The 27,802-nt window shown below is 45.5% G+C and overlaps 2 protein-coding genes across 7 annotated transcripts; one reads left to right on the top strand and one right to left on the bottom strand.

Annotated features, from left to right (window-relative positions):
• Window positions 1–312: 312 nt before the first annotated feature.
• Window positions 313–27,802, top strand: tmtc3 (transmembrane O-mannosyltransferase targeting cadherins 3). Of its 2 annotated transcripts, XM_088378487.1 has the most exons (16): window positions 313–415; window positions 711–766; window positions 13,244–13,363; window positions 17,415–17,629; window positions 17,748–17,966; window positions 19,540–19,639; window positions 20,205–20,320; window positions 20,439–20,611; window positions 20,956–21,208; window positions 21,672–21,820; window positions 23,080–23,200; window positions 23,271–23,382; window positions 23,452–23,555; window positions 23,614–23,783; window positions 24,000–24,226; window positions 25,938–27,802. In XM_088378487.1, exons 4-16 carry the CDS (start codon window positions 17,441–17,443, stop codon window positions 26,714–26,716), a joined length of 2,712 nt encoding a protein of 903 aa, XP_088234613.1. In that variant the 5' UTR covers window positions 313–415; window positions 711–766; window positions 13,244–13,363; window positions 17,415–17,440; the 3' UTR covers window positions 26,717–27,802. The 2 variants fall into 2 exon arrangements, with proteins under 2 accessions (XP_088234613.1, XP_088234614.1); XM_088378488.1 differs by lacking the exons at window positions 313–415; window positions 711–766; window positions 13,244–13,363 and adding an exon at window positions 16,634–16,792.
• Window positions 874–16,445, bottom strand: LOC148396985 (centrosomal protein of 290 kDa-like). Of its 5 annotated transcripts, none has more exons than XM_088378484.1 (50): window positions 16,285–16,445; window positions 15,995–16,125; window positions 14,043–14,120; window positions 13,904–13,961; window positions 13,791–13,837; window positions 13,172–13,321; window positions 13,052–13,105; window positions 12,889–12,909; window positions 12,573–12,719; window positions 12,330–12,512; window positions 12,178–12,267; window positions 11,848–11,970; window positions 11,647–11,770; window positions 11,100–11,263; window positions 10,809–10,971; window positions 10,583–10,683; window positions 10,440–10,506; window positions 10,156–10,238; window positions 10,008–10,083; window positions 9,814–9,935; window positions 9,516–9,665; window positions 9,290–9,445; window positions 9,106–9,221; window positions 8,932–9,034; window positions 8,461–8,691; window positions 8,148–8,321; window positions 7,767–8,069; window positions 7,551–7,702; window positions 7,369–7,480; window positions 6,765–7,220; window positions 6,498–6,662; window positions 6,344–6,439; window positions 6,108–6,242; window positions 5,779–6,033; window positions 5,614–5,721; window positions 5,332–5,531; window positions 5,050–5,263; window positions 4,844–4,981; window positions 4,561–4,773; window positions 4,369–4,485; window positions 4,132–4,274; window positions 3,814–3,969; window positions 3,410–3,524; window positions 2,678–3,268; window positions 2,363–2,491; window positions 2,213–2,296; window positions 1,993–2,139; window positions 1,810–1,929; window positions 1,475–1,644; window positions 874–1,403 (listed from the first exon to the last, which is right to left on the bottom strand). In XM_088378484.1, exons 2-50 carry the CDS (start codon window positions 16,106–16,108, stop codon window positions 1,121–1,123), a joined length of 7,497 nt encoding a protein of 2,498 aa, XP_088234610.1. In that variant the 5' UTR covers window positions 16,109–16,125; window positions 16,285–16,445; the 3' UTR covers window positions 874–1,120. The 5 variants fall into 5 exon arrangements, with proteins under 5 accessions (XP_088234610.1, XP_088234607.1, XP_088234611.1 ...); XM_088378481.1 differs by having other exon boundaries at window positions 1,475–1,647; XM_088378485.1 differs by lacking the exon at window positions 12,889–12,909.

A 27,802-nucleotide genomic window follows, 5' to 3' on the forward strand; every position in this document is an offset into this window, starting at 1 on the left:
CTACACATTTCATAAAACACTTGAAACCCTAATTTGGATAACCTGGGTAATTGCGATGTTGATGGAGGACATTTTAAGAATTTATTACATTTAAATACATCAAATAAATGTTACTGTGTAAATAAAAAATTAAAAAAGAGTAAATGTAATAAAATGTGCGTCCCTTGACTAAACCCATCCTGTAAGTATTAAAATAAGTACAAATATTTGCTTTTATGATGTTTATATGGCGTAATAAGTACAAATATTTGCTTTTATGATGTTTGTATATTATCTTCAAGGCGCAAAAGTTAAAAAAAAAAAGTTAATGGTGACGTCAGCACCAATTACTACCAGCTGTTTGCCACCTGGGGAGGATTTCGGTTGGACTGTTTCTGTCCCCTGTGTCGTATGGTTGTTATTAATCTTTTCAGAGGTAAGCGAGAATAATTAAGCCCAGTCAGCATCTTATTATTATTTACAAAAAGATAACTTAGTAGTACATAACGATTTGAGTTACTGAAGCGCTCTAATGATGAACATGGCAGCTAGCACGTCAAGCTAACAACTCGGTCAACACGCTATGTATGTGGATTTGTCGGGTTTGTCACTTTATTTTGCCTAAATGAGGAAATTTGTGTACCATAGTATTTTAAATTCGTGTTTTTGGCATTTTAAGGGCTTGTGTTATGATAGGAATGAGTTTAATTTGCGTTAAAATGTCTATGCAGGTACTCGGCATTGTGAACCCAAGCGGCTCTGCTACCCATTGCGCATGCGCACACCGGTAAGTAGTCATTGACCGAACGTTTATTTTGTTTTTTAAAAAATATATCAAAAGACATGACGAGGAATTACAGCGCACTTGTACAAGGTATCAAAATAAATGCTTCATTAGCTTGCCAATGTTTTATTTGTAACTATAAATACTACATGAGAACTGTACAGGTGTAAAACATAAAAATAAAAATACAGAATACTACATTTGAAGCTGCTCTTATGAAAGTAACATTTGTAAGACTTCCAACCACTTAAAAATATCCCTGTCCTAATTGAGACGGTGCTTAAGGCACTGAATGTTAGCTCAAGTAAAATCAAAGACATTAAGTTATTTACTAAAAGCTGCATGAGCAATTTTATCTCAACTGAGCATGTCTCCAGAGGCGCTACCTGACACTTTCCTCAGCTGCGCCTCGAGCATGATGTTCTTCTTCACCTCCACATTGTAATTGTACTTAAAATCCTCAATTTCATCAAAGAAGGCAGCGTCCAATTTGCTGGATTCGTCCCTTAACTGTCGGATACGGATCTGCGCGGTCTCCTCACGTAGGTTCGCCTCCTTCAACTTCTCTTTGAGTTCCGCGAGACTGGAGGTTTTCGTTGAGAGTTCCTTCTCCAACTCTTTCATCTTGTTCTCAAACATTCTACAAAAACAGGAGGAAAAAATAATCCATTAAAAGAAACAATTTCAGATAGCGAAAATCTGTTTTCTTACCGGGTCACCACAGATGCCTTGGTGGCTTTGCTATCAGTGACTTTCATGGTGGCTTTCGACAGCGCGTCTTGGAGTCTCTGCTTGGTTTCCTCCAGCTCGAGCTCCAGCTTTTCACAGCTTAACTCCACGCTGGTCTTGGATACTCGCAGCTTCTCTGTCGCCTCCGCTTCCTGCTGCCACATGTAACCTTCAAATGATCTTCTACACGCAGCAAAGACTTTCCATAATGCCTGTTAAGCAACCTGAGCTAAACTTAGCTCCTCGCTAACATACAAAAATCATGCAAAGGGGCGACTTATCTTTAAATAGCTGAAGTTAGTCATGAGTAAATTTACCCTTTTGACTTGCTTTCGGAGACGGTCATTCTCCATGACTATTTTCTCCAGTCCTCTGCATCTCGATTCCATTTTGCGAATCTCTGCTTCATGTTGATTCTTCACTTGGTCGTATTGGGCCTTGAAAGCAAAAAACTTGTTAGAACCTGCTTTGGTGAAAACGTGCGTCGTGTGGACGACAACCTGTAGATTTTTGTGTTCTTGCTCCAACGCCTTGTCCTGACAGGTTCTCTTTAGCGTCTCATTCTCCTTTTGTAACCTCTCCACCACCTTCTTCATCAAGTGGATAGTTTTTTCGAGTTCAGGCACAGTTTTCCCGCTGTAGCCAACCTGTAGAGGTTCCCATAAAAAAAAGTCGGGTTCTATAGGAAGGAAAAATCTGGTCATGTTTGCGAGATCATACTTTGGCATTGGTCAGCCTCTTCTGCAAATCGGCACGTTCCTTTTTCAACGCACTGAACAGCTCCTCCTGGTCGGCAACTTTACTCTAGAAAAACAAATCACTTGTCTGGATTCTACAGACAAATTGTGACTTCTCAGCCACGATGTTTACCTTCAGCCTCGGCAGGTCGATGTTGGCCTGTGCCAGTTGGAGACGAAGTTCCAGATTCTCCGACGCCAGTTTGAGGTTTTCCTTCTGGAGGTCCGTGTCTCTTGGCATCTCTGCGTCTATTGCTGACAACTAGAGAAAGGCAAAGACGTAAGTGTCTGAAGACTCAAATCTAAAAAGGTGCACATGGACTTTTTGCCTAAACACACCACTATGGAATAAAAACTCAAAAGGGGGGGAACACTCACAAGTCTTCAACTCCGCTAGGAAAACTAAAACTACGGTGGTGCTAAAAGTCGACAGAGGGCCCTGCAGTACCTTTGGATATATTTGCGACCTGCTTTCTGACTTTTGCACACCATCATCCATTTGTTTCCCGATAGCGCTGTCTAGGCTTTGGCTTGGTTTCTCACATTTGGTCACATCTGGAATATCTGCCGTTGCCTCCCTTGTAGACACTTCATCTTGTTCTGTCCCCTCAGGCTTTTCCGCACCTGATTTCCCCGCATCCTTATCACTATGTTGACTTGTCAATTCATCATCTTTATTAATGTCATCTTTTGTTTCAACTTCTTCAGCAGACAATGATTCACATCCTCCTGATCCAGGCTCCGCAATTTCCGAACCATCTGGTACGGCCTCGGATTTCCCTTCGCTTTCCTTTGTTTCCATCTCATCTTCACCCTCTATGTCGTTTTTTTCCGCCGTCTGGTTATCGGGCACCTCGGGGTTCGTGCTCTTTTCTTCGGTGTCGGTTTCGGACCGTTCCGGGCTGTTTGCGTTGACGTCCACGGAGCAGCTCCGCGGTTCATCCGGACGATGTGCCGCAGTCGCTTCGGACGACCCAATGTCAAAAGTCATCCCTTTGAAAGCTTCCAGGTTTTTCCCCTTTGCATGCAACGAAACCGACTGACATCAGTCAAGAAAAAAAAATGGATGAAAACAAGGACAGACAGCCGGGCTAAATTATAAACAGAAGAGGATGTATGTGAAGAGGTCCCGTGTAAGAAGATTTACAAATCCGTTACGAGTTTCCACAGAAACACTCACAGGCTGTCTCGAGGGAGATGTCTGCTTCTCTACGGCTCGAAGTCTTTCCTCAAGGTGGCAGTTCCTCCGTGTCAGATCTTCCACAGCGGCGTCACGGCTTAGAGCCTGTTGCTGCCTAGAAGGTTCACCCGAAATACAAACATCACTTTTGTGTTGAGAGCCAAAATGCGGAGAAGGTCAGCAACAGTCGTTTGTGGACTTTCTTAAACTGCAGAAACAGTTAAATTATGGAAAGGCGGACGAAGAAAAGGGCGCCGAGGGCAGATTCCTCGGGCGCACCTGAAGTGATAAATGAGAGGCTGAATTGGAAGAACTTGAGTTGGATCGACTTGAGTGCAGCCACCGGCCAGAGATAAGATGTCAACCAGTTCAAGAGAGTCTACTTCAAAAAACAGGATACATACTTTATGGCGATCAACTGAGTCTCCAACTCCGCATTCTTTTTCTTCAGCTCCTCGAGGTCTTTGTCCAGTTCATCTCGTCTTGCTCCCGCCACCTGGTCTGCCGTCACACCTCTAGCTTTTGTTTTCCTCTGCAGTACGTTCCTCTCACGCTCTAGCCTGGTTCAGCGCCATAAAAAAGCAAAATGGAAATAATGGTCATCAGTAACGACTTCTGGAACGAAACCTCAGAGTTTGGTAGGTTGTAAAGAAAAACTTTGGCAATCGTGATTTTGTCTGGAATCATGACAACGTTGATGGTCCGTATTTTTGACACCGTACCTGCCATAAAGATCTTTGATCGTGCCGAGTTGTTTGGACAGGGAGTCGTTTTCGTGTTCCTTGTCCTTCAGTGCATTCTTCATCTTCTCCAGCTTGGACTGCCACTTCTTTCCCTCCTCCCAAAGCAATATTTCCTCTTTGCTCTGTCAAATACACACGTAAAATAGCTTTTAGCTTGGCGCGAATGAAACATTACACATGATGTACAGATATATAACGGTTGAAGGTTTTACAGACCTTTCCCTGAATGACTCTTTTGGTTTCAGCGCTCTTCTCCAAGTCCGACTCCAACTTTCTGATCTTCTTCTGCAGATTCTCAACAGTTGGCCCCTTACCATCGAGCATGGCTTGATTCTATATTGGAAATTAATTATTTATGGAATAAAAATGCAGATGTGTTTTTATCCTCGAATATTTTTTTTTTCTAACCTGAATGCAGCTGCTGAGTCTTTTGACTTGTTTTCGGAGCTCCTGGATTTCCTGCTCGGCTTCCTCCTTCTTGACTTGAAGGGTCTTGTGACGATTTAAGCTCTTCTGGAGCTCTTGGTTGAGATTGTCCATCTCCTTTCTGAGGGTGTTCTCATTTCTTTTCGCTGACTCCCTGGCCACTTGTAGCTCATTGCTGAGTTCTTGCACCTGAGCCTTTGTGGAGGGGAGTACGAGATGGTTTGATCCAACAAATCACAGTCAACATCATTTATGTGGAGCCTACCTTCAGATCTTTGGTGTGCTTGTCGACTAGCTTCTGTACGTTGAGCCTCTCCTCGGTCTGAGCGGCGTTGGCCAAGACTTGTTGTTCGGCGGCAGACGTCATCTGGGTCCGCAGTTCTAAGAGAACCTTGCTGAGAGCCTGAGGAAATAATCGTCATGAGAACAAGCTTGTGATGCAAATAAATCAAAGAAACATCCTTGACAAACCTTGATTTGTTTCTCTTTGTGGATCAGCTGCAGTCTTAGGCGTTCCACCAAGTTCTTTAGGGTGTTGCTTGGGGACAGATTGTTGGCCTCCTTTTGGATCTCCAGTTCTTTCTGTAGGGAGTCAATCACCTTCTTCAGTTCTGTTATTTCTCCCCTCTGGTCTTTGGTCTCCATGGTCAGGTCTTCCACCTCTACGGCATGAGACTCCTTCAACCTGTGCAAAATCCACCATGTTAGCAAATTATATATTTTTTTAGGTCATTTTTGGAAATCTCTCTTAACCTGGACATCTCGTCAGCGTGTTTCTTTGCCTGCGTATCCATGGCCAACTTGACTTGCTCCAATTCCACGGCAGCCATCTTAAGCTTATTGGTAACGGATACAAGCGACATATCCTGTTCGACCACAGTCTGCTCCAACTCGGCCATGCGATCCAAATGTTTGGAGGTCGGCACAGTGATGCTAGGCTTTTTCATCATTTCCTGCCAGGTAGGATGCCAGAAGGTACATTGTTGTGATTTGTTTTTAAATATTTAAGCTCAGCAAATACTGTGTTCATAGTACCGCTGCCTGTTTTTTGAGACGCTCCAGGGTGGTGTCATTATTGGAATCCAGCTTCTGATAAAGCATCCTCAGCTCTTCGTCGTGCCTCTTGATCAGCTCCTCTTGATCCTTAGATGAATAGCTCGGTCAGAAGAACTGAACAGCAACACGTTTGTCTCACCATACCTTCACAGCTTGCGTCAGCTGGTTCTGGTACTTCTTGAGCACATCGTCTTTCTTGTCCAGTCGCCCTTGGAGATCTTTGATAGTTTTGTGCACCAGCTTGAGAGCTTCTCCGTCACGTTCAGAAGAGTCGGCCAGTAAACGGCCGCCACTGGCGACGACGGACGGGAGGCGGAGACGCAGCTCGTTTATGACTTTGTCCCTGGACGCCACGTTTTGTTCGGACTTCCTCAAGGCTTCGTCCTTCTCCTTCAGTTTCTACGTTGGAGCGAAATGATCCGTATCATCTCATGCACGATTGAAAAGCGACACAAAATGGAAGGAGATGGTACCTCCTCCAAACGTTTTCCTGCGGCCTGCGTGTTGGAGATGACGTCGACTTGCTCGCTGATTTTTCTCAAGGCAGACTCAAGTTGTTGAGCGGGAGGTAGATTTGTATCCGGGAGGTAGCTGGGGGCATCGATTGCCTGAAATCACAGAATCTCTCAATATTTATACAAAAATACCCTTTGGATTTTGAATCTCCCTTGACAAATCTGAATTGATAAAATTGAAAAGTGCTTCCAACCTTTTCCGTGCCTCGGTGTAACTCCTCGTGCTGATCCAATTGACGCTCCAATTCCAACTCGCGCTGGTCCCACGCAAGCTGGCGCTCTTCTTGAATCTTCACCAAAATAAATTAGGAACCAAAGTGACACAGGCTTTTTGACTTTCATGCTCACCATATTCTGCTGCACAATCTCCTCGCCCAGTGAGTGGATGATTCTCTCCTGCTCCTCAAGCAGATTCTTCAGGTAGCGGATCTCTTCTTTCTGCATTGTCACCTCCCTGCTCTTCCTCAGCTCCTGCAAATGGGCTTCTTCCATCTTCTTGTGCCACTCGCGTACCTGTATTGTAAAATCAGCAAACAAAAGTAACGTTTGACTCCTGGGAGTTTTTTTTTTCTGGGTACTGGTTTCTTTTCACACTGACTCGTAAGGACAACTAACCTTCTGGGCCCCTTTGGCGTCCTTCAACGTGGCGCAGAGCTCCTCTAGGCCTCGAAGCCTCAACTCCATCTCTTGTGCCCGGCCCTCCACCCTCCTGCGCTCCTCCTCCGCCTCCCTCCTTTCCTGGTACGCCTTTGCCTTCTCCTCCTGGAGGCCCACAAGGGTGGACGAGAACTTCTCCTGCTGCTGCAGCGGCAGCGCACCAGCAAACTGCCGGCGCAGGGACTGCACTGTCTGCCGCAGGCGCCGGCACCGGCTGCCAGCCTCTTGCCGGGCCTGGAACAGCGTCCGCTCGCTGGCATCCAGACGCTGCTCGGTGCGCCGCAAGAGCGCCTCCAAATGTCGGACGTGGGCGGCGGAAGCGGACAACTTAGCCAAGGAATCCGCCTCGCTGAGTTGAAGAGCCACGACGTGCTGGTGGAGCTTAGCAACCAGGGCTTTCTCGTCCGATTGAGACTGATGAGAAATTAGAGATTGGACAGGATGTGTTTTGGACTTCATTCTGTGTTTAGATTTTTTGGACGTTCAAGACGGGCTCAAGAACCGAGTTTAAACACCCGTGTTCCATAAAATCAGTGGTTATAGAAGCTAGGCGGGTGATTACCTGGTAGTCTAAGATTTGTTTCCTCAAAGATTCCACCTCCTTATCTTTAGAATGTTGTCTGGCCTGGAAAGTTGACGCCTGTTTCATGGCAATGTCGGAAACCTCCCGAAGTCTGTTAAAAACACATAAAGGCTGTCAGAATAATATCATTAAAAAAATATAGTATTTTTTTTTTTGCCCACTTTGAAAGCTCGGAGCGCAGTTGTGCCTCGGTGGCCTCCAGCTGTGCGATCCTCGCCCGGTCGGCGTCGCTGGTCGCTTTCGTCACGCAGTCAGCCAGTTCGTCCCTGAGCTCTCGCTCCAGGTGCTGTGCCTCCACGTTCATTTTGGTCAGCTGAGGACGAGAACGTAGAGAATTCAAACGATTCAATAGCAAAATGTGAAACTTTTTATCCTACCTCAGCAAACTTGGCCTCCAGCTCACTGTTGCGCTCCTCCACTTTGCCGAGTGAGCTCCTCATCCGTTCATACATAGCGTTGGCGTGCTCCGCCCTTTGACGCTCGTTGAGCTCCTTCATCTCCAGCGTGGCCATCCGCCGGGCGACCGACGCCCCCTCGTCTGGGCCTTTCTCTGCATCGCCCTGGCTTATTTCCAGCTTCGCATTCTCCCACGCGTGCTCCAGCGTGTGTAACTTCTCCTTGGCGATCTCCAGCTCCTTGCTAATGGTAGCCACGTGTCCTCTTAGAGATGCATTCTCACTCTGAAGGGACAATAAGAACAATCTGAGATCTTGTGTTCCACGAGTAGAACCCCTCTCGTAAGGGGTGTGTTTGCACACCTCCAGATTTTCCAAGTTTGTGGTCCTCTTGACCAGCAGTCCATCTCTTTGTAGCACGTCTCTGTATTTGACGGTGAGCTCCGTGTACTGCCTGTTGGCCTTCTCCAGCTCCGACGCCGGCACGCTGTCATCCAAGGTCTTCTGTAATGCTGCTACCCTGTACGCTGCAGTTTCCTTTTTTGGGGTGAAACAAAAATGGCTACCGTAAAAAAGGACAGCCGGGTTTTTTCTGACATAAAGTCCAAAGATGGAAGAAGAAATAAAGTGGATAAACGCCAGGCAAAGATCTGCTCCAAATGAGACAATCGCTTGCCTTGTATCTGAGCAAGTCGCCGATCCTCTGCGTGACGGCCGTCTGCATTTGAACATCGGCGTCCCTCAGTCGGCCATTTTCCTTACGCAGATGCTGCTCTTGCTCCATCAGTGTGGTGCAGCGTCGAGTCAGCTTCTTCTCATTAACTTTGGCAACGGTCAACTTGCGCAGCGCTTCGCTCAGATGCCGCTTGATTTCCTCTGGGTCCTTCTCAAGGGCTTCCAGTAGGTCCTAATAGTAGGAGTCAAGTGAATACATTTATTTTTACTGACAACAATTTGAGACGTCACAGCAGATGCTAGCAGTAAAAGTCATCCAACCATCTTGACTGTGGGATGTTAAGTGTGCACATGCTGGGTTAGAGGTTAATAACCTCCTTGGCTTAATTACACGTGAAAGGCAAAAGTACAAAAAAAAAAAGCCTGGTCTTTATTTCCAGTACACGAGGCGGGGAAAGTTCATCTCGCTTACACTGAACTGCTGGAGTTTAACATCCTCCAACTGCTGTTTCTCCTCAAGTTTGCTTCTGGTGCTCGTCAAAGCTTCTTTCTCCTTGTCCCATTGCGACTTCTCACTGCACAAAAATCCCCGATTTCTAGAAAATGTCCGCCTTCGACCACCTCAGTGCAATAGAATCCTCCAAACCTGAGGTACTCCTCGTACAGAAGCCCTTGCTGGTGGCTAAGAATGGCAAACTTCTCTTTGTATTCCTCCAGTGTCGTCGTCATCTTGTCCCGCGTGTTCTCCTGGTTCTGGACTTCCTAGTTGACATCAATTAACGAAAATATGAAGTAATGCTTTGTATTCATTGAATCACACATCCACATACCTGAAGCAGTCGAACGACGTATTCATTCAAGGAGTTGATGACCTCTGTGCTGCTGGCTTCCAGGCCTTCAGGGATGGTCAATGGCTGGAAGATGGCGCCACCGATACCGCCGCCCGACTTCCTCAGGTGCTCCAGCTTGGCCTCCAGGTGGCTCATCTGACACCATATAAAGTCAAAACAAGCCAAGTTGCTTTGTACTCAAATCAAGATGGTCCTGCCGCCATACCTTCTCTTTGGCTGCGGCGAGTTGAGCCACACTGCCAGTCGCTTCCTCACGGGTGGACTTAAGCTCCCGACGGAGCTCCTCGTTTCTGCCCACCAGTTGGTGGATTTGAGACTTGAGGTCTGACGTCAGGTGCTTCCCCATGACCTCTGTCTGGATGCAGGAAAATGAAAATCCTGTTGAGCAACCTGGAAATCTGAGGTTCAGGAAGTTTGTTTGATGGCCGCCATGGGAACAGCCCACAGAAGACCAGGAACGGGTTGACTGTCAAGGTTAAAAGATCGTCGGGGAGATTACTCACATCCACCAGACCGGAAATACCGGAGTCTGCGTCAGATGGACTGGTCTCCTTGGCCTTCAAAGCCTGGAGGACGTCCTTGAGTGCAGCCTCCACATCTCGTTTCTCCTTGGAGAGCTGCTCCACTTTGAGAAGACACAGAAAATAGTTAAACGCAAAGACCAAGCGGAAGGTGAGTCGAAAACGATTCTGATTACACTTGAGCTGAAACTGCGTCTTGTGGAGCTCCATCTGTCTCTTCTGCATGTTCACTTCTTCTTCCAGATGCTCATTCTGTAAACAATATCCTCGTAAATGATTTAAAATGTCTTTCGGAAAACGTGCTGCGGTCTCCCTGGAGCTGACCTTGGCTCGTAGCTCTTCATCTGTGCGAGTTGTCGGCTTCCTTGTGCTGTGTGAGACATCCGCCAAGATGGACGGTGGCAGCCCTGTGGACACAAATTCGGGTGAAGACAAAATTCTACAAAGCACTGATCAGTTCCTTTCTGAAACACCTTTTGGAAATGACCTCAAAATGGCTCCTTTGGAAACAAAATGGCCACTGATTTATTGATGATGAGTTAAAATGTGTGATATTTGAAGTTGGCTAGCTTCTCACGCATCTTTTAAGCGAAGAGTGATGAAGTCACCTTTCTCTTTGGCCAGAAGTCGGACTTGTTTCTTCATCTCCAGTCGTTCCTCTTCAAGACGTTCAATCTGAACAACAAGTCAGGTCCAAAAAATATCCGATAAAAACGATTAATTGGATTAATTTGCAATGCTTTGCGTTTACCTCTTTAGTGAGTATTTGGTTTTCGGCTTTGTATTGCCGTTGTTTAAGATCTCGGGCTCTTCTGAACTCGCCAAGGTCCACTTCCTGTTTGGGTTGATAGCCTTGGCAAAAAAATAAAATAAAAATAACAAGAATCAGACAAATTGTATCTTGTACAGAACTTTTCTTAGTTGTTGTTGTGCTCCAGAAATAGTTGTTGTTGTAATGCCACGATGAAAAACATCACCCAGTCTTTCTCGAAAGTCCTCATTTTCCTCTGAGATCTGATCGATCATCATGTACGCTTGATTGATGTCTTTGGTCATGGATTCTAACTCCAAATCTCTCTTTTGAATTTGACTCTTGCACTCCTTGATCTCACCGATGGCTTCCCGCAGACCATAAATGCCCTGGACCATGGAAAAAAGAGCCTTCATTATGCAACGTCTTGAGTCCGGAGCTTTTCGAAGAAGGACGGAAGCGACTGTGAGAACGACGGGATGCCGTGAACGACTTGTGTGTGCTGTCATTCGCTTACACGTTCGTACTCGCTCAGGCGCTTGGTGGCCTCGATGAGCTCTCGGTCTTTTTCCTCGGCGTGAGCTTCGGCTCGTTTTAAAGCCTCCTCCGCTTCCGCCGCTCTCATCTCGACAGCGTCCCGCCTGGACGTGAGCTCCTCCATCTTTCTCTGCTGGACCAGCGCTTAAACACAAATCCATTTTTTTTTTTTTAGAGCTTCAAAGCAGCAAGATTTCTTTTGCTCATTTTTTTTTTTGCGATCAGGTGACACATTCAGATGTTTTTGATTCGCATATGTTTTGTGTTGAGTTCAAGAAACTTTTTTTGTTTTGTACTAAACAACATCGCAATTAGAGTACTTTGGGGAGCGGAAACATATTGGAATTATTTTGATAAGGAAACCCAAATTATTGGAAGTGGTTTGTTTGGAACACAAAAACATTAAAAAAAAAAAAAAAAAAACTCAGAACTTTATTTGGGAATGCAAAGACCTTGTGTCAAAGTAATTTTTCAATTAGATTATTTAAATGTTTTGTCACAAACCAAAAAGTGGTTCAACTATTTACCTCCACTTTCCTGTTTGGGCACCTTGAGTCCCTCCATGAGCAGCGTCTGCTTCTCCATTTCGCCCGTAAACTGCTCCACTTGCTCTCTCAGAATCTTTAACTGATCATCTCGCTCCTCCACGGCCTGCAGAGTTTGCCCCAACACTCGTTTCGGTCATACCGGCGGACATGTTTATGAGACGACATCAAAGTGGAGCAGACCTGCTGCAAGGCGACAATGTTGCTCCTGTCCAAGTCCAACTGGGCCACACGCAATTTGTGCTGAAGGTCACGGATCATCTGCTGATAGACTGAGATCTCCTCATCCTTTTCAGACAGCACTTTCTGTCAAGTCACGAACACGTCGTAAACGTGGGCGAACATCTGCCTACCAGCTTGAAAGCAGTCGCGCCTCAAATGTCATATTTTTTATCAAAGTTCTTGTTTTTGACAAATCAAGATTGCACATTGCGTGTCTTCTCAAACTACTCTTAAATTTCTACCAGCTGCCGGGTGGAAAAAAAGTGCCAAAAAGTTCTTCGAGTCGCCGACCTTCCATTGATCCACTTTGGCGTCCACCGCTGCAATAATGGGGTCGTCCTCTTCCGTCATGGAGTTAATCTTCTGCGTCAGCTCTCTGACCTGCACATGAAGAACATGTCAGGAACATGAAGACGCGAGTGGTCACGGAGGAGGCAGTTTACCTGCAGCTCGGCACGATCTCTTTCTTTCCTCAGCTGGTCGGTCAAGGAGTCGCACTGATGCACGGCCATCTTGATCTGGTTGTACTCGTCGCTCATCTTCTCCATCTCCTTGGCTGACTCCATCACACATTTCTGCATGTGGAGGTTGTCCTCCTTCAGCCGTAAGATCTCATCTTCTGCTTGCTAAATGGAAGTCAAACCAGATCTGTGGAGATGGTCAAATAGAGAAGGAGAGTGACGTACCTGAAGGTCGTCCAGGCACTGGGAGAGCTGGCGGTTGGCTGAGCTGAGCTTCCTCTGAGTTTCGGCAGTCTCCTCTTTGGACGCAGCCGTCTCCTTACGCTCCAACTCTCCTTGGTAAAAGTCCACATCTCGCTGGAGCTGCGTGTTCTGACCCAGGAGAGATTTAGATAATTTTATCCATATTCAAGACTTTGATACAGAAGACGTTTTGCTTATTTATAAAACATTTTGCGTTCGGACCAAGCTAACGACGAAGGGTTGGCGATGGAATCGGAGTCTGTAAATCTAATTTAACTGCACAACATACGAGTCTTACCTTCTTCTTGAGCTTTTTTATCTTTGGCAAAGAAGATCAGAGAGAACAGTGGAAAAGATGTAAGGAAAAAAAATGGATGACAAAATGAAAGATTTGTTTGGATGGAGAAGATGAAGGTGGAGAGGCGGGGGGGAGCTTTGTTATTTACGTGGCGGCTACGTACTTCTCTTTTCAACGTCTTCACCTCGTCCTCGGCCGCTTCCGCTCGCTGGACCAACTAGGAGAGCAACCGCACATCTGTTGAAAATGTTGTCGAGTGGTCACGCCGACGTGACGCTCTCACCTCCTCGATAGTCTTCTTGCTTCCTCCCATCTCCCTCCTCAAGTGGCTCACTTCCTTTTCCTTCTGTTCCAGTTGCGTCTCCAGCTGACGGATTTCATTCCTCAAGAAGCGACTGTCTGTCCCGCCACCGCCATCGACGCTCTTGGCATGCTGAGACCCGAGCACACCGAGGGAGAAAAAAAACCCCAAAAGGTAATATTAGGTCATATGTGGTAGACACCGATTACCAAGATTACCTTCTTTGCAATACTAACGGGTTCAAGAGTTGTATCGTGTACAAAAATTCAGAAAGAAAAAGGGAAGACGCAATCCAAAGGAGCATGGCAGCCAGTCTGCCGCCATGCTCGGAATTAGCCGTAATCCTCTTAAGGTGCTCAGCCAATCACAGCGCAACCACTTGCATTAATCAGTAGCCAACAAGTAGCTCTGTTTCCAAAACATTGGCGAGGACAGCATCGCTCCTTCTGATGTCATATTGCTGAATTGTTTTTCATCTTAGAACAATAAAAAAAACAATCCTGGATTGATATGTTTGATATATGCAATTACTTGATACATTTTTAATATATCAATAGACAAGCGAGCTGGATTTACATTTTTGTAATACACTAAGCCTTACCTTGAGTTCGTCCTCCAGTCGCAACATCTTGGCTTGAAGTTTATTTTCTACACAGCAGATGTTATTGTCAAAAAGTAAGCCGTGTCTTTATTCAGACAAATATCAGTACCGACCATTTTTCTCTTGTTCTTCTATCAACTGCTCGGCGAGAGACGCTTCCTGATGCTTCATCTGAAGCGAGAGGAGAACAAAATGGCATTTGAATGTTTTGTAAAATAGCGTTGATGTTGCGCAACGAGAGTAGAAAAGGACCTTGAGCAGAGACTGAAACACTCGCAGTACGTGGACGACATCTTGCTGAGCTTGATGCTCCAGCCGCCATTCTCCAGTCTGCAACATAAATCAGATCATAAGAACGGCACCAAATAAGGAATAAAAATTGCACCTTTCACGTACAGAGTTCACATCAAACAGCAACTCGGGGGAGGCTTGACTAATAAGTTTCATTTATTGGACAGCAGTTAACTTGAATTCCACGTCAGCTTTCATTTTCAACTTATTTCAATCGTAATTGTGACTTCAAATTTGACAGCTTAAATAGTTTGTTTTCTAAATTTTCTCAGCCAAATTTGCTATTGTGTCTCACAGCGGGGCACTGGATTGTAAAAAAGCGTGTGAAAAATGACAATAAATATTCCGATGACAAACAAGAACCGCTCACAGGGTCGTTTTGACCACACATTTGCGAAATAATCACGACTTTTTCTTGAAATGACTGTTGACGGGTGTTTACGAGCCACACCACACGATTTATTGTCGACTCGTAAAGTTTTGGGGTTGTTCGTGTGTTTGATGCTGTGTGGCATCGCTCTCTGCGTGAGCGAATAAACAAGCAAGAGCCCATTTTGGTTTTTCCATATGTTTGATGCTACGTGGCATCATTGAAAGAAAGGGGCCCATTTCGGATAATGCGTTTTTGCTGAAGTTGAATGATACGCTGATTACTACAACTTATGGTTTGGTCCATAGCGTGTCAGAAAATCGGCAAAATCTTTTACCATTGTTTTCCAAAGTCAAAGCAGATGTTTGTAGATGCTTTATTTTGATTCAACAGAAAGATAAGTCTTGCTTTCATCTGTGATTACGTGATTAAAAAGTACACCCCTAATAAAAAGAAGCAATTATCAATTGCATTGTCATACCAGGGCCATCGTAAAAACTTTGAACGATACAGGCAACGCCACACAAGTTTAAACGGGTGTTAACAAATTCCTCATTGCAATAAAATCAAGACTAAAATAGTCACGGAGACCTTCGAGCAAAATCTCATCCTGTGAGTTCTTGCAATGCCAACAGAAAAAGCCAATGAAAGCTTTTATAAGAAAATTATCACCATATGCTGGGGTCTGACATTTTTCCATCTTGCGGTAAAATTCTCAACGTGTATTGCCCCCCCCGAACTGGTCTGCCTTTTAGATTATTTGTTTCAATAGCAAAGCATAGCAGTTAACCCTTTGACGCTCCCCGGGATGAGCTTTCACGCCACACACTGACTTTTTGTGTGATGTTGGAATTTTTTGCAAAGTTTTTCAATCACACTCTCAACGCGTGAGGTCTTGCTACTTTTTGGAATTTTTGTGTTAAAAAGGAAAAAGACCAATAAAACTGGATCCTTTGATGCTCACTGAAATGAGCCGAAGAAGCTTCTTAACGGCATCAATCAAGACGAACTTGTTTTACGTACCGTCAGACACATTTAGCATGTGGGAAAACTGACTTTGTGTCATGTTCATGTGATTTACTAGTGCAGACATTCTGGATACATGGGCGGGCGTCATGTGAAATAACAGATAGCCACAGTGGAATAACATCAAGAGCAGGTGTTTCAGTGATACATTTTATTATGAACTGCTTATATTGGGGGGGGGGGGGGGGGGGGGGGGGTGCACAGTATTGCAAAACAAAGGCAGAAAAGTAATTTTAAGAAAAGTAGTCAATAAGCGCTGCAAAGTAAAAAGGTTGTGGAGAATGGAGGGAAATGGGAAGCCTGAAAATACAATAAAGTTAATAAACATTTAAGTAGAAAAAGGAGGGATGAAGTACAATGCCATGATATCAAAAGACAGAAAAGGAAGGAAGTAATTAGTTGAAAGGATGGAGAGGAAGAAAGAAAAGACGCCATACCAAAAAAAGCAATGAAATGCACTAAAAAAAAGAATGCACATTTATTTTGGGCTCACTATGTATTCGTGTTGGATAGTTACCGAAGTGACCCGCGTTACAAGATCGTCCAATTCATCTTTGTCACATTCGTGGAGGTTCTGCAGCTCGATCTTCCTCATCGCATCCCACTCGAATGCAACAATCGTTTCAGCCATGGCGATGCCACACACAGCTGATGACCGTCAGAAAACAAAAGCAAAAACACAACTTAAAAAAGTACAATTAAGCTGATATCATCACAAAATGTTGACAAGTATTCCTCTAAATAAGCACCAACTATCTTTGCGGAGTTGACAATAAGTGTGGCATCATCGCGAATAACATCATTTACCTCTCCGTTGTCCAGCAGTATAAAGTCCCAGTCAGCTCGTTATATCTTAAAAAAATCCATAATTCATTTAATTCAAAAATGATGTATAACGTGGTTATACCGTTTATATTTGTTGTTGAATTTCTCTTTCGGCACTTTTTTCTTTTCATGCACAACGCTCTATACCGCCCCTAATGGTTCGGAGTGTAAAACGTGTTGCTACTGCGATGTATTTTTAGTTTTATTTTATTTTTACAATATCAATTAATTGAAAAGTATGAATAGGGTTACACATATTTAGCGATTTATCTGATTTTTGTCACGGATTTCAAATGACACCGGCACGTTTTTTTTTTATCCTGTCGCCTCTGCCCCGGAAGTCATCATGACAAGCCGAATCTGGCTCGCGCGTGCGCACAACTCGGAATCCCCTTGCTGTATCGTGTTATCTACTTTTTGGTTGACTTTCAATCATTTTATTTGATTCTTGTCACGTCTGTAACTGCACCCCGATCCTCTTGAGAACACGGTACGCGGCGACACGAATGACTTCATTTGATGGAACATGCCAGGATAAAAACCCCCCTTCATCTCATGTCGCAAGGCTAAAACTAGCATTAGCTACAAAAGTAACTCCTGGATGGTGGCGAGCTAATGATAAGATGCTTTGCCTGTAGAATACGCAGTGCAGAATGTTCGGTGAAGATTTTTTTTGTTTGCAAAAATTACCTGGAAAATTAAAAACTGTCCTACAAACTAGGGGGTCTCAACAGCGCGAGTTACGCCCTGTTTTGGGGTTTAGTCAGCTGTCAAGCTTCCGGTTGTATGTCTTTCAACGCTCTTGCTTTAATGTCTAAAGTCGACTGGAAGAATATTATGTCCTAATTAACTTACTGTTCTTTTTACTATGCTTAATATTGACCAAGGTGATGTTATAGATAGCTTGTTGGAAAATTGATGAGCACTTTTGCTTCATAGTTCTGAAGTTCTTGGTTCGAACCTGGATGCAAGTGCTTTCATCACTGATTGTGCTTTTGTAAACTAATTCCTCTTTTTGCTGCCATGCAGAATAGTGTATATATATTTATCAAACAACATTGTTTAACTACCCAAACCTATCCAATCAAAATCACGTCTGTTTTCCCACACAGCAATCCATGAACGGCGTCGCTGCGCCATGGCTGCCGTTTCCTGGAAAGAGGCGCTGCTGCTTACGGTTGTGGTGGTGGCGTGCTATTGGAACAGCCTGTCGTGCGGCTTCGTGTTTGACGATGTCTCGGCCATCCTCGACAACAAGGACCTGCGGCCTGCCACGCCGTTGAAGAATCTCTTCCTCAACGACTTTTGGGGTACACCTATGTCAGAGGTACGTCGATTCCCAGGGAAGGAGAAGAAACTCAGTTCAAATCAGAAATTCGGGTTTATTTGAAGGCCATATCACCCAGACCTAAATAAAGTACATATTTCGTGTCCCCCCCGTTCAGGAACGCAGCCACAAGTCCTACCGGCCGCTAACGGTGCTCACCTTCCGCCTCAACTACCTGCTGAGCGAGCTGAAGCCGGCCTCCTACCACCTCTTCAATGTGATGCTCCATGCCGTCTCTTGCCTGATCTTCTTGCGGGTGTGCCGCCTCTTTCTGGACTCCACGTCCGGCCTGGTGGCGGCGCTGCTCTTTGCCGTGCACCCCATCCACACAGAAGCCGTGAGTTGTTCTCAATTTTGGCTCGCCGTAGCAAACTCCCTGGTTATTTCATTTTGATCCACTACATACAGTCGTCTTTCACGTTGCTTCTCTTTGGCTGAAATGTCGTTAGCTTAACTTGGGCTCTTTAAAGCTGACAGGCCATGAAAACCGTCATTCAAGCTTTCACTCGTAACCTAAAGCCTTCAGTTGACTGTTTTAACACGGGAGGGATTGTTCCCCTGTAAAGGGGGGGTGGTCTGTGTTCAGCCCACCTCCCAGCAATTAGGACTTGTAATTGATCCTGTCCTACATAGACCCGCGTACACAAACAAATGAAAGCAAATCTTTTGCTCCCCTCCTTCAATGTCAGCCATTTTGCCTGACAAACCTTGAGTGAGACGGTTATCGTTGTCTAGCATCTCCCGAAAAAGGATCATTTGTTCCTTGTGATAGGCACCACGGCACAATGCTCGCCTTGTGCGTCATTCTCCGCAATATCATTTTATCCCGACCGGCCGACCCTGTTTTTGTCTCGGCGCAGTTGGCAACAAGGCGAACCAAACGATGATTGAATCTAAACCCATTAAGTCGAAATATGTGACATAATAAGCTCGGTTGTTGTTGTTTTGGGAGAATTAGACATTTCTCACTGTTCCACTTAAATCTAATGATGTCATCAGAGCGCATTCAAACGGGTGCTGACTCTCAAAACGAATCCAGACCTTTGTAATTGGTACGAAGTAATTGACCTTTTTTCCTCTTGGAATAATCAAAGTGCCGAGACACACCAAAGCAGACAGTTTTTTTTTTATTTTTATAAAGTGACATGACGTGACTTTAATCACCGCTTTAGACCATGACTGGATTTGACCAAACTTGACATTTGGACACCATACCAACTTCAAAGTTAAGAATATTTTCATATTGATTTTCATGGGGCTGCTGTGATTGACATTTTACAATCGTACCTTTCTTTTTCATCTCAGTCTTAAGTCTGTGTTTTGCCTGTAAACAAGACTTCTTTTGGTATCAAAAAGAAAGCATTGCCTGAGAGGATAACCAAAAAGCAAAACTTAGTAGCATAGAAAATGAATTAAAATCGAGCGTGCTTTTCAGGCTCATGTTTTATGAAATGTCATCATTGTATGAGCCTTTTCTATGCCTAAAAATAAGAAAAGAAAGCAAGAGGCATTAAAAGCCCCTATCATGTGATGCGTCCCGCCCAACACGGGCACGTCCACATGAGGGCACTCAATGTCTCGCCTTGCCGCTGTCGCAACAATGTCGTCCCTCACAACATTTCATCTTTAATAAGAGGTGTCCAAAGATGAATCTGCTCATTACTCACTCGGAAGGCTTTGATGTGACCAGAAGAAGCAGTCTCTGTTTTCATACTTACATCATATTTCATGTTTTTCTTCTCCAAGTGAAACATTCCTTTTAAATTTTGTTAGTGATTGACACCTGATGCTCACTTCTCCTTATTTCCATGCACCTTTTTCGGCATTTATAAATGGCACCAACCTTTAACTTCACATGAGGTATTACTTGAGAAAACTGCTGACCGAGCACAATATTTGACCCCAACCAGGTGACCGGTGTGGTTGGCAGAGCCGAACTCTTGTCGTCAATCTTCCTCCTGGCTGCTTTCTTAGCCTACACCAAATCGACCGGCGCCGACCACTCCATAGGTGAGATTGCCCCCCCCCCCCCCTTTTGTTTCTGTCTCCACTCTGTAGCACATCGGTCCGGGGGACGTCTTCAAATTTTGTCCATATGGCATATTTTTCTATTTGCATGACAGCCAAGAATTTGAAATATACGGCTTGGTAAGTTTAATTGGCTCCGTGACCAAGATTATATAGCTCCGTTTACTTGAGTGTCACATCAATTTTCCACATTAAAAGGAAAATTGAAAAATCATGGTTCCATCCCCCCCCCCCCCCGCAAAGCTGCAAAGCCTAACCCGTATAGGCTTCCAAACTGAAATGTCAGATTACATCGCTCTTGTGTATCGACTGTCATCAGCTCACATGGCGCGCTTATTTAAGAAGCTTTATTACATTATAGAAATCCTTAACAGCCCTTTGGCGATTAAGATCCTTTATCAGAAATTTTCCAAAGCATTTTGAGCACAAGACCCAAACCGCACAAGGAAAGGGCAGAGCAGATGTCACCGAACGCATCATTCTCTGTCCTTTGCTCTCTCGTTACCTAACTTGTTGTGTCTTTCTTTTTTTTTTTTTTGCTTTTTAGTCTGGGCGCCCATCGCTCTGACCGTCATGCTGGTGGCGGCGGCGACATTGTGCAAAGAGCAGGGAATCACCGTGGTCGGCATCTGCTGCGTCTACGAGGTCTTTGTGGCCCAACGGGTAAGGAAGGCCTCAAGGAAAGTGAATCAACCATCAAAGAAGATTCATATAACCATTATTATATTTCATAATTGACGAAACAAGAATGAGTTCAATGAAAATCTTTTCTCTCTGCCAGTTCACTTTACCGGCGCTGCTGGGCACACTGAAGCAGGCTTTGCGGGGCAAAGGCGCCTTCCCGTACGCCGTCCTCCAAATGTTGCTGAAGCTCATCGTGCTGGTCATCAGCACGCTGCTGCTCGTCATAGTGCGTGTCCAGGTCATCCAGTCGCAGTTGCCCATCTTCACCAGGTAGGCTAGACTTTTTTACGGTCTTTATTGAGCCCTCATGTTGCTGACCCCCCGTCATCTTGTCGCTGTCTGCCATCGAATCGGCCATCTCTCCGATAAAATTCCTCAACGGTTCGCCCGACAAGCGCTAAGCCGATAATCCTCAAAGTGTCTTCAGGTTCCTAGGGGGCCAGAATTCTGAGGATAAAGCAGGCCGAGCCATAACACAGGAACTTGAATTAGGCAGGATTAGGATTAACGTGGCGCAGGCCCAAACATGTTTTTTGAGCCACACGTCAAAGTACTTGTGGGTTCCCCAGATCTCCCGCATGACACCAGGACATAACAAGCGCAACTTTTTTCAGGTTTGACAACCCGGCGGCCGTCAGCCCGACGCCAACCCGCCAGTTGACCTTCAACTACCTGCTTCCCGTCAACGCTTGGCTATTGCTCAACCCGTCCGAGTTGTGCTGCGACTGGACCATGGGCACCATCCCCTTGGTGGAGTCGGCTCTGGACCGGCGCAACCTGGCCACGCTGCTTTTCTACGTCCTTCTGAGCCTGCTGGCGTACCGCAGCATCACCTGCTCACGCAGCTCTGCGAAGACGGTCGTCATGGTGAGGCGGACCATCATGCTCACAGATGTGGGCTCGCTCGACTGTTACGTTCCTCCATGTTTAGGCCACACTTGTGCTCGACGTTAGTATAATTTACAGACAAGCCCTTCAAGCCGTCCCAAAAACATGCCTCCCCATCTGCAATTGAATAAACACTCGCGTTTCATCCCAGCCGGTTACATAAATGTGGCATATTAGGTTAACGTTTTGAAAATGTTGGCGTGCCAATAAAAACACCACGCTGAAATTTAATTAGCGGCGTTGCGCAACAGGCCCTTCCCCTCGACTGTCGGCGAACATTCTCTCAGAGCGCAAACGAGAACAAAAGATCAACTTTAGTGGGGACTCGAGTCCACAATGCGTTGTTTTTGGAAAAAAAAAAAATGTTGCGCAACGTTCCCCATCAGGAGATGGAGCATCAAACTCTTAGCGGCTCACATTCCTCCTCCCGTCTTCTTTCCAGGCCTTGTCTTTGATCGTCCTGCCCTTCATCCCCGCCTCCAACCTTTTCTTCCCGGTGGGTTTTGTTGTGGCCGAGAGGGTCCTCTATGTCCCCAGCATGGGCTTCTGCGTGCTGGTTGCACACGGATTCAAGGTGCTCTCACACAAAGGGTAAGCAGATGAGACGATCGGCCATTTTGGTTTGAAAAGGATTATATTGGGGGAAAAAAAAAAAACATGCCGCATCACCAGCACGTTGAATTAGTCCAGTTTTCTGGGTTTGATGATCCACCATGACTGGACACATGAAAGATCCTCCAGAACTCCTGCCCGAAAATAGACAGAAAGTTGGCCAATTTGTTTTGATGGTGCTGTTTTTGAGCCAGCAATTTCCTCACTATCGCGCAACAAAAATATTTTCCTCTCTCGCATCATCCATCGAAGTTTGGTGGAATGGAATTCTTTGAAACCACATGTCAGCGGAACTAAGCGCGAGCATCGCGAATGCTGTCCTTAAGTTAGCCGACGGCATTTTTGATGCTCTGCGTGACCCTCCTGGATGAGTTGTCGCTGTGCTGCCTGGAGAATTTCTCTAGGCCGCCTGCTCACCACTGAGTCATGTTTTCTCCATTTGTGCCGAATTTGTGCTCCTCATGGTTTACCGGCACAGGATTCGGAAAGCTTTCGAAATTACTTACGACTTTTCCTTGACTTGTATTTTGGCCGCCAGGTTATATTTAGGCTTTTTTTTTGGATTGAGCAGATGTGGTTTAAAAAAAAAAAAAAAAAGGGAAATTAGCTTTCCCAAAAATGAGAATCGCCACAATGAAGTCACTTTTTAAAAACAGCATTTTGTGTTTACTTCGATTATATTTGTATTCCCTTTCAATTTATTTGATGATCTTAACACGTGGGGGGGAAAAAGTAATTTTTGGAGGTGGCAAATACCTTGTCATATTGTCTATATTCAAATAGGTCATCCAGAGCATGTGAGATTTCCAGCTCATGTGGAACGTGGCAGACAAGATCAAATGACTTGAAGGAAAGACATTGACCCTCTTTAACTTTATGTTCCTCTAATTTGAACTGCATTCCATCATTTAAGTCTCCTGTTGTGCGCAATGAAGGGAGCAAGTTGCGACTCTGAAATCCCTGATCGTATCATCTAGTTTTGAAAGCAGGTCCACTGTATTCAGGAGACTGGTGCATTTTTCTCTTCTTGTTTTGTGGAACATTTCCATGACAGGAATATTTGAGAAGCCGACAGAGAGGTCTCACAGAATAGAATAACTTCTTTTGAGTTCAATTTCGACTGTTGCTTTTTTTCCCGGAACTCTGGCCTCATCCAAAACATGCTTGTTAAGTTCATTTGTGCAGTTGGTGGAAGGAAGAAATGTTTCTCTACATTGATAATGGCTTTTATTTTGAAGGTACTTGAAGAAAATTTCATGGCTGATGATTGGCGTCCTGCTGACCACGCATGCCGTCAAGACCTTCAACAGGAACTGGGACTGGGAGTCGGAATATACGCTGTTCATGTCGGCTCTGAAGGTAGAATGTCCCGGATGACGATGAGGCTTTCCTTCTTGATTGAGCAAAGTTTTTTTTTTTTTTTTTGAAGGTGAACAAGAACAACGCCAAGCTGTGGAACAACGTCGGCCACGCTCTGGAGAACCAAAACGATTACAGCAGAGCGCTGCGCTATTTTCTGCAGGCCACCTCCGTGCAGCCGGGTAAGTCGCCGCTAATTATTCGTGTAATGCTCCACTGCAACTCCATATGGATTTACATTGCCATCTTAGATGATATCGGCGCCCACATGAACGTCGGGAGAACCTACAAGAACTTGAACAAGTCCAAAGAGGCCGAAGACGCCTATTTAATCGCCAAGTCCCTCATGCCGCAGGTAAGCCAGGCGCATCCTACGACTCGGATAAAAGTTGAATTTGGTCTTGTCTTGGCAGATTATCCCCGGTAAAAAATACGCGACGCGTGTGGCCCCCAACCATCTCAACGTGTACATCAACTTGGCCAATCTGATTCGTTCGAATGAGTCTCGACTGGAGGAAGCCGACCAGCTCTATCGGCAGGCCATCAGCATGAGGCCTGACTTCAAGCAGGCGTACATCAGCAGGTGAGTCTTTGCAGACGGCGGGCCACATCAAAATACTATTAAAAAAAAAACTAAATGAATAAATATGAATAATTATAAATAAATAAATATAAAAATAAATGAATAAATAAATAAGACTAGCTACGACTGTAAATAAAATAAATAAAATAACGTTCATAAATTGGTATTTAATTTATTCTGGTAAGACTGAATGAAAACTGTCTGTCTCGTTGACAGAGGAGAGTTGCTGTTACAAATGAACAAGCTCACAGAGGCGCGCGACACGTACCTGCGCGCCCTGGAGCTGGACGGGGCCAACGCCGACCTGTGGTACAACCTGGCCATTGTGCACATCGAAATGAAGGAGCCGTCAGAGGCGTTGCGCAACTTCGAGCAGGCGCTGCGGCTAAGCCCGCGCCACAAGCTGGCGCTCTTCAACTCAGCCCTCCTCATGCAGGAGTCAGGTGAGTGCTCTTTTAGTTCCCGCCACCGCGCTAACGCTGATATGCATCAGTACAAAAACAGTAGAGGGGGGAAAATAAAAAGAAAATAATATAAACGAAGACAGCAAAAGTGCCATTTGAGCACGCGTCCAAAGCAATAACAGCATGAGAAACCATATCACAACGTCCTCACACCTGAAACATTTGATGATTTACCGTCCAGATAAATGCTCCTTGAAAATAAACCAATGGGAATTATTTTGAACCATGCAGCCCTACCAGAAAAACCAGCAGGCGGCGGCACCACCTGCCGCCTGCCTGCCAACGCAATCTGGGCGTTGACGCTAATAATGCAGAACGAGTTTGAACGTCCTCACGTCTCACATCTCTGGCTTTTCTCGTTTGACTGACACATAAAACATTTAAGGTGATTGAAGGACTGAACGGCACTGGGTTCTGTAAACTCCGTCGCATTGTGTGTCAGCGGCCAACTAATTCCAGTTTAGTCAAGACTGAGGAAGGATTATTGCTGTCGAATTGTGTTTAAACTGCTGCAACAAAGGGAATGAGTCACGGAGATAAAAGGCTGCTTGTTTCCTCGCCGCCACTCACCTCATGTTTGCACTCTGATCAGTCAACTGTCACTTAAATAGCTGGCTTCTGCTCCCTTCTGACAGAACACTCATTATGTTTTTTCCCCCCTCTTGAAATAAGTTGACCTTTTTTCCCCTCGTATGACGAGTAAATACTGCTATTTTTACAATGTTAAGAAAACAAGTTACACAACGATGCAAGTAATGACTTTTTCCGTAAAAGAAAAGTGAAATTACTGAGAGAAAAAAGTCTGCAAAATGTATATATATATTTCTTGATTTGGGGCCGTCTTCTATCCCAAATCAAGATCATCTTCTTTCTCTTTAAAAAATGGTTGTGTAACATTGTTCATAAAAATCTCAGAAATAACTTTTCCTTCAAAAAACTTTTTACATGAATACTTTTGCCCATGGGAAAAAAAAAGACAGCTCTTGCTGTTTTCCTTGAGGTTACAGCTGTTTATCTCTAACATTTGCATGTTCTAAACAAATCAAATTTCATTCTGGAATTGTCACTTTCCTTTGCATGTTTGTCATAGCACTCACAAGTGCAATTGAAACGCGGACAACTTGGAGGCTTGTGTGGCGCTAAGTGGCCTATTGTTAGCATTGTTAGCGCTCGCTACTCCGGATGACAAGACAGATGACTAATGGCAGTTCAATGAAAGGTTGCTGGCGTGTTCGTCATGTTGTCGCAGTTCACTGAAAGTGAATTTCTCACGCTCATTCTGCTCGATCTGCTTCTGTTGATTTACCGCAGATAGGCGAAGCCTCGATTTGTATAAACTGGCGGTGAGATAAGAGATGGAAGAATACATGCGGGGAAAAAAATTCCCCTTGAAGTATTGCAGTGGCCCAAGACTTTTGAACAACAACGGGGTGTATCCATTCATCTGATAAAAATGAGGACACCCTGTTCGAACGCTGTCTTTGTTTTTTTAAACAAATTTCGACACATCAATTTTAACAACGCTGCGGTATCCAAGAATAACCTGGAGCAGCCGTTTCTGAAGCTTGTGCGTACGACAAAGCAGCAACCAGGCCATTACTCAAACTGAAGTCAGGAATTGTGCAAGTAAGGGAGCCCTGTATAACTAAGGCTAGTGCCATTTTGTCCCCCCCCTCCTCCCGCTCCCTAGGCGAGCCCAAGTTCTGGCCCGAGGCCAACCGCCGCTTCCTAGCTTACGTGGAGGAGGAGCCGGACGACGCAAACGGCTACTTCAACTTGGGCATGCTCGCCATGGACGCGGAGGAGAACGCGGCGGCCGAGCGCTGGATGCACAAAGCCATCGCGCTTCAGTCGGGGTTCCGCTCGGCGCTCTTCAACTTGGCGCTGCTCTATTCGCAGTCGCAGCGCGAGCTGGACGCGCTGCCCGTGCTGGACGAGCTGTTGCGCCACCACCCGGAGCACATCAAGGGCCTCATCCTCAAAGGCGACATCCTCATGAATCACAAAAAGGACACGGCCGGCGCCAAGGCCTGCTTCCAGCGCATCCTCGAGATGGACCCGGGCAACGTGCAGGGCAAGCACAACCTGTGCGTGGTCTACTTCGAGGAGCGAGACCTGCCGAGGGCCGAGCGCTGCCTGGAAGAGACGCTGGCGCTGGCCCCGAACACAGCGTACGTGCGGCGCCATCTGAACATCGTCAGGGGCAAGATGGCGGCCATGAGCGCCGCCGGCCAGCCCCTGGTGGAGGAAGACAAGCCAGCGACGGCGGAGGAGGAAAGGCGGAGTCCCCGCGGTGAGAAGAATGCGTGGAAATCCTCCGCAGAACCCGACCACTCCGAGCTGGATGCGGGCCAGCCCGACACACGGACTCAGTCCAAGTCCGCCGGGCAGGCGGGCAGCATCGAGCAAAAGCGTGCTGCCGCCTTGAAGAGGCTGGAGGAGATTGAACGCATTTTAAGCGGAGATTGACCACAATTTTTTTTGCCTTTTTTAAGAGCTCTGACTATTTTTACACAGAACATTTTTTTAAAAATGACTTTTTCCTCCCTTATTATTCACCTTTAGGGGGGGAGGATCAGAAGTGAGCACCGCTGCAAATCGTAGTCGATGCCCTCAAATGCTAATAAGTTTGAACCGCAAATATAAACGACAATCCCACAACACTTAAATACCGTGTCAAATTGAAAAACGTAGTGGAAAGCGAACCGGCAATTGACTCACGATTAAAAGGGAACCATGGAACGTCGTTTAGGGGAAATACAAGTTGATGCCTGTTCACGTGTTTGAGGACCAAAATGTGAAGAGGTGTGCACGCACACAACTTAAGCTGAAGTGCAGCTGTTACCTGTATTTATTTCTGGGCACAAATAGCGGCCGTTCGTAAATCACGAGAAATTCATCACGCAAGACGCTGGTGCAGATTTTGTTTTATGGCAAGTCGTTAAACTTCACTGCCACGCTTAGCCCACATTTCAGAAAAAAAGTGATCTTGTTTTTGAAAGGTGTCAGTCAGCATAGGCGGTCAAGAAGAAGCACACGTTGGTATTTAACCTCTGGATGTTTTTGTTGCCACGTGACGCCGTTTTCTGCACACACTCTTAAGTGGCAGCACAATTCCAGGAAGTGACCACGAGGATGATGAAGGCCCCACCCCTGAAATGGAGCAAAACATCCTCGGCCTGGTCACCGCCCGCTAATCTGTATTGATCTCCCGCCGCGTTTCCTGCCTTCCCGTCGTTGCCATTAAGCGCTATTGTTGCTGCCCGTGCTAAGCTAACGCTAATCGACGGCCACGTCAGCCCCTCCGCCCCCCCCCACCGTGCAATACAATGTGTGTGCAACACTGTCCGTTTATTAGCAACCCCTGAAAGTGTTCAAAAGATTGTACATTCATTATTTATTATCGTTTTTTGTATGCAAACTAACTTGTGTGTAATCACTGGCGTCGCTGTTCAAACGGTACCATTATTTTCTGCCTTGCCAAGTGACTGTTTGAAATTTTTTTGTGATTCATTTCCATTGGTGGTGGTTCAATAAAATGAGGCAACAGCTTGA

The sequence above is a fragment of the Syngnathus floridae genome, chromosome 6 (assembly GCF_059516105.1).
Source record: "Syngnathus floridae isolate MCC-2025c chromosome 6, RoL_Sflo_1.0, whole genome shotgun sequence".
NCBI classification, from domain to species: domain Eukaryota; kingdom Metazoa; phylum Chordata; class Actinopteri; order Syngnathiformes; family Syngnathidae; genus Syngnathus; species Syngnathus floridae.

Coding starts and splice junctions, on each gene's coding strand:
- LOC148396985 (XM_088378481.1), bottom strand. CDS start 16,108: ATGGCTGAAACGATTGTTGCATTCGAGTGGGATGCGATGAGGAAGATC. Junction 14,121..15,994: donor TTGTAACGCGGGTCACTTCG/GTAACTATCCAA, acceptor TTTATGTTGCAG/ACTGGAGAATGGCGGCTGGA. Junction 9,666..9,813: donor GTATTTCCGGTCTGGTGGAT/GTGAGTAATCTC, acceptor TCCTGCATCCAG/ACAGAGGTCATGGGGAAGCA.
- tmtc3 (XM_088378487.1), top strand. CDS start 17,441: ATGGCTGCCGTTTCCTGGAAAGAGGCGCTGCTGCTTACGGTTGTGGTG. Junction 17,630..17,747: donor GGGGTACACCTATGTCAGAG/GTACGTCGATTC, acceptor CCCCCCGTTCAG/GAACGCAGCCACAAGTCCTA. Junction 23,784..23,999: donor AAGCAGGCGTACATCAGCAG/GTGAGTCTTTGC, acceptor TCTCGTTGACAG/AGGAGAGTTGCTGTTACAAA.